The 5,343-nt window shown below is 44.6% G+C and overlaps 1 protein-coding gene across 1 annotated transcript; it reads left to right on the forward strand.

Moving 5' to 3' along the window:
- Positions 1-446: 446 nt before the first annotated feature.
- mex3b (mex-3 RNA binding family member B) lies at positions 447-4,501 on the forward strand. The gene is made up of 2 exons (XM_076287351.1): positions 447-995; positions 1,788-4,501. Exons 1-2 carry the CDS (start codon positions 767-769, stop codon positions 3,191-3,193), a joined length of 1,635 nt encoding a protein of 544 aa, XP_076143466.1. The 5' UTR covers positions 447-766; the 3' UTR covers positions 3,194-4,501.
- The last annotated feature ends 842 nt before the right edge of the window (positions 4,502-5,343 follow it).

A 5,343-nucleotide genomic window follows, 5' to 3' on the forward strand; every position in this document is an offset into this window, starting at 1 on the left:
TTTATCATGTCAAGACATCCACAGGAAGTAGGCTACACAATGTAGGGCTCATTGCTAGTGAGCTACTGATTGAAAATCAATAATAATCTCAAGAACTGAGCATGTGATGTGATGTGAGACAATGCAACAAACTCGAATTTCAATGTGAACAGTAGCCTATCCTACTACACCCCGATAAAATGTATTTCTATAACAATTTAGAGGTATGTTGCTAAATTGTAAAAAATAAACTATAGTCAAAGAAATTGTCTATTATGGTTTAATTAGACAACAAAGGAGGGAGGGAGTAGGGGACTGGATGCTTAGCCGGTAACCTCCCATCCACCTAGTTCTATCCAATCAGACCTGCGCATGCAAATAGCAGCAGCGCCGCACCGTCCCTGCCCAACCAGTGACGTCATTCGCACATATCCCCCAGTAGTGCTGTCTGGTTGCAGCAAGTCAGACAGAAAACAGAAAAGAGCTGAGTGAGCCGGGGAGGGGCCCTTTGAAGGAATATTGCCACCGCCGGCATTCCAACAACTCAGTAGGCTGCTTCGGAATACGCATACTGTGCGTCCGCAACAATCTAGGAGCTGGGCGCAGAGATCGTCCGCATAGGTCGGACTGCACTGATTTTTAACTGCCTGGAGAGGAGAAGCACTGATTTGCACCAGTGGCTTGAAACCGGTGTCCCCTCTCTCTCCCTGCTCAACCCTGCCCTCCTTCCGTAGTTCTTTCCCTTTGTCTGATCTCCCTGATCCCAGAGACTGCAAGATCTTTCAAGATGCCTAGTTCGCTCTTCGCCGACATGGAGAGGAATGGGAGTAACCAAGGGGACGCCTTGGACGACCAAAGAGCCCTACAGATAGCACTGGACCAGCTTTCGTTGCTCGGTTTGGACAACGACGAAAATTCAATGTATGACAATGAGCCGAGGAAAAAGAGCGTGAACATGACCGAATGTGTCCCAGTTCCTAGTTCAGAGCACGTAGCTGAAATCGTCGGCAGACAAGGTGCGTAGTCTACACTACTCTACTCTAACACTATTTTCTTTCACCTCATTTGTGTTAGTCCTTGACTTGACGTGCACTGTTGACGCGATTTAGTGTTAGATTTGGCTTTTGTTATGGGACGAGACGTGTCCATGTGCGCAGACACCATAGCCTATATTTTCCTCTGCATTACCCTCGCACTCAACAACAAAACAAAGACATAGCGGAATAGTGCCTTTAGCACGCAGACAGTGCAACTGACAGTACTAAACAGTATCAACTGGCTTTCCTCTTCCAATGTCATATTATATCATCCTGTCCCACTTACTCGAGTCAACAAAAACAATTTCATAAGCATCATTCTTTTTTGAAGCTGGAGTACTAATTTACTTCTGTGTCGTGGGGATGGCATAGCCTACAAAAGTTATGTGATATTATGGAAAACACAATTTTTTTGTAGCATAGGCATTTGTATAACAAACCTTATCGTATCTTTGTAGAATTGCATTTGTCACTGATGTGCAGATGGTGCCTAACAGTTTATGCCTTTTTAAAAGCCACGGAACATGATGAATTCTGCATGCATTTTTTTCCTCGGTGCTATTTTTGACCTGACTGCTGTATGTCATGTAGCAGGGCATGTGGTTTGAATTTGTGCACTGAAGAAATTACTGAATTGTTGTTCTGGAATATCTGATTGCTCTAGCTTTAAAACACTCTAATGTTACACATGTCGGCTTGTTAGGGCACTATGCTGAGTCTTAAACCCTACCTATACTTACAATTATCTCCAATGTTTTATTCTAAATACAGGTTGCAAAATTAAAGCCCTGCGAGCAAAAACCAACACCTATATCAAGACTCCAGTGCGTGGGGAGGAACCAGTCTTTGTTGTGACAGGCAGACGAGAGGATGTAGCAATGGCTAGGAGGGAAATCATCTCTGCAGCAGAGCATTTCTCCATGATCCGAGCCTCTAGGAACAAAAACAGCACCCTGAATGGGAGTGGCACTGTTCCTGGGCCGCCCAACCTTCCCGGGCAGACCACCATCCAGGTGCGGGTTCCCTACAGGGTGGTGGGATTAGTGGTGGGACCCAAGGGGGCCACCATCAAGCGGATCCAGCAGCAGACGCACACCTACATCGTCACGCCCAGCCGAGACAAAGAGCCAGTCTTCGAGGTCACAGGCATGCCGGAAAATGTGGACCGCGCGCGGGAAGAGATCGAAGCACACATCGCCATGCGTACCGGGGGGCTCATTGAGCTGACCGACGAGAACGACTTCCACGCCAACGGCACGGATGTGGGCTTCGACCTGCACGGCCACGCCAGTCTGTGGAGCAAGCCTACCTCCAGCGTGACCCCCACCTCTGGACGCAAGCCTTTCTCCAACTACCGCAACGACAGCTCCAGCTCGCTGGGCAGTGCCTCCACAGACTCCTACTTCGGGAACAACAGCAGCTCCCGGCTTGCAGACTACAGCCCTCCAAGCCCCGCCTTGAGCTACACCGCCTCCAACAATGGCAACAACAATAACAACAACGTCAACATCAATGTGAACACCAATGGCAACGAGTTTGTCTATGGGAGCGAAGTGATTTCGCCCGACTGCACTGACTTGACCTTCGAGTCTTCACCCGGATTTGACCCCACGCCTGCTCCCCCAGGACTCCTCTGGTCCCAGTACGAGCGTGGCGTGGTGTCCGGTGGTGGAAACAACTCAGCCATCTATCCTGCCAATGCTTCCACTAATGCCAACGGGATGATTGCTAACCAGCGGCGTGCCAACGGGATGGGCTGCAACAACCAGCCCCGGCTGTCCCCGCCCCTGCACCACGCCGGAGGGGCCACTGAGCACCCGCTGGCCCGCCGCGTGCGCAGCGATCCCGGGGGCGGCACGCTGAGCTTTCCCAACTACCCGGGCAACGCGCTGTCCGCCGGCATCAACGGCCTCTCGGGCTCCCACCTCCCCGGGGTGCCGTCCGACTCGTCCGCCTCCTCCACCTCCAGCTCCTCGTCCAGCTCCTCCTCGGGAACCAGCCGGAAGGGCAGCCGGGACTGCTCGGTGTGCTTTGAGAGTGAGGTCATTGCAGCGCTGGTCCCCTGTGGCCACAACCTGTTCTGCATGGAGTGCGCCAATCGCATCTGTGAGAAAAATGAGCCCAAATGCCCTGTCTGCCACGCAGCTGTTACTCAGGCTATACGTATATTTTCATAAGTTGTACCCAACATGCAGATAGCAACAAACCACCATGAACAAAACTCGTAAGGCTTTATGAAATCCTAATAACGTGTTCTTGTATGTATATATACATATGTATGTAAAGCTGCAGTATCCAAAAAGGGACACCCTTCAGGGCTCCATTGTAATTGTTTATAATGTACTGTAGCTTGGGACAATATTTTCAACATCTAATGCATGTTTTAAATATTAAAGCCTAGTAATCATTAGTTCTAGTAAATTGTACACAACATTAATGAAGTTATAACATGGAGTTAGATCTTGATTGAGGTACTTAAGTCAATTTTGTTGACTGTTATAGAAACTGGCCTTTAAGTTTCACTGATCGAATGTATTGGTAGCAGAGCTTGTGGTTAGGAAATTTGGAAGGCCTTGACAAAACAGGATTATTGACTTCTGAAGGTGACGATACTGCAGCTAGAGAGGAGAAACAGTTGAGGGAGAGCAACAACATATCCTACATATATATGTACAGATTAAAATTCCACAAGTTGAAAGTTTTAAATATTAATTACATTAATACAGATTGAAGTATTTTATTCTTTTTTGACTTGAAAGATTATATTTCGTATTGCAAAGATGTTTACAAATATTTTAATTTAAGTTCAGTGAACTTTTTTGTAGCTGGGTTAAAATATCGTTTATTTTTAGTATGGCCTTATGGCAGTGAACACTGTATTATTTTAATATCACAGAAATGTGGGAAGAAATTCAGACCACAACATGTGTATCGCATTTACCAGTATTCTGTTGGGATGGAGGTTTTGTAGGTTCAGCAAAAAATGTCTTTTAAATCCGCTTCACCCAGCATATTTTTTATTCAGTAATATAAAGCATATTTTATTCTATATTATTACAAAACATTGAAATGTATAAAACTTAGTAAGTCAAACAAAAAGGAACCGTTTATGCTTTCTAAAATTTGTATGAATTAGATTCCAGTGGGAATTACAGAGTTCTGTTGCACCACTATAGTTTAGTATTTCTATTTTAATACATTTGTTTACCACTTGTTTATGTATATGTAGGTGAAGTTACTTGAGCGTAAATGTACTTTATTGAGCAAAGTTTAAAAACAAAGTATATTTTATTTTATGATAAAGGGCCTTTAACCTCATGGTGAAATACTAATATTATATTTGCTGAAACAAGATTTGAAAATGTATCAAGAGTTTTATTTTTCTGACATTTAAAGTTCTACATGATAAAGTAAAACTTAAGTAATGGTGCTACTTCATGTTTTTTTAAGTATTTCTATATAAGTCCAATAAAATGGTACATGAAACCATCGAGTGCTCTAGTTTTTGATGTAGATTCTACCTTGTCTTCTTTGTCCAAGTTGTATTACTTGCTACCCCAGATAGGCAATTCTGTCAGGCAAACAGACCACTTGTAAGAGCTTTGGTCCCAACCATTTGATTCCTGTGGCTTTTTCCTCACTTGCCCCCCTTTCTTTCCATTATGTAGTTATCTCACAATAGCTCCCTGAAATACAGAATGGAACAACAGTGATCTGTCTAGAGCAGGGCAGTGTCCCTCCCCCCCCCTCAAAGTGAAACCCCATACAGTGCAGGAGTTGTGGTGGTCATCACTTCTTGTGTAGTTTCCTTTTCTTTTCAGTTGTCCTCAGTGACCTGCTGGTTCTAAAGCTCTGGCTTGTACATGTTGAGATCTCACAACAGGTTAAGTGTATACTGTTATGGACCTGGCCAAAAATGAGAGCACATAGGCCTCACAGGTCATTTTGTGGATATTAGTTTGTACATTTAGGCTGGGGGTCATGGTGGTGGCAGTTAGAATTTTTAAAATGGGCATGTCTGCTAAGAATTTGCATATATATTAAATCAGCATTGCACAGGTTCAGCTGAATAATTCCACCTCCTCTACTAGCAGTCCCATGTCATGTGGTTGGCTCGGAAAGACTGACGCTGGGGCACATGCCCCATTGCTAGATAATAAATGTGGAGAAAACAGCCCTTAATGATAAGTTTAAAATGGAAACATTCAAACGTTGGCCCTGCAGTTTGGCCTCATAAACCATACTATTAGGAAACAATTCCAGTGCCTTGAAAAAAAAAGAGCTGACAAGTGTTTTATCCAAATTCGGAACACATGCTACAATTTAG

The sequence above is a fragment of the Alosa pseudoharengus genome, unplaced genomic scaffold, assembly GCF_046254945.1.
Source record: "Alosa pseudoharengus isolate Yale_2024_CS ecotype anadromous, Long Island Sound unplaced genomic scaffold, YU_APseudo_1.1 YU_APseudo_1.1_scf_16, whole genome shotgun sequence".
Taxonomy (NCBI): Eukaryota; Metazoa; Chordata; class Actinopteri; order Clupeiformes; family Clupeidae; genus Alosa; species Alosa pseudoharengus.

Bases quoted from the DNA above. Each gene is read 5' to 3' on its own strand.
- mex3b (XM_076287351.1), top strand. From the start codon at position 767: ATGCCTAGTTCGCTCTTCGCCGACATGGAGAGGAATGGGAGTAACCAA. The intron at 996-1,787 runs GTGCGTAGTCTA...TTCTAAATACAG, and splicing joins TGAAATCGTCGGCAGACAAG to GTTGCAAAATTAAAGCCCTG.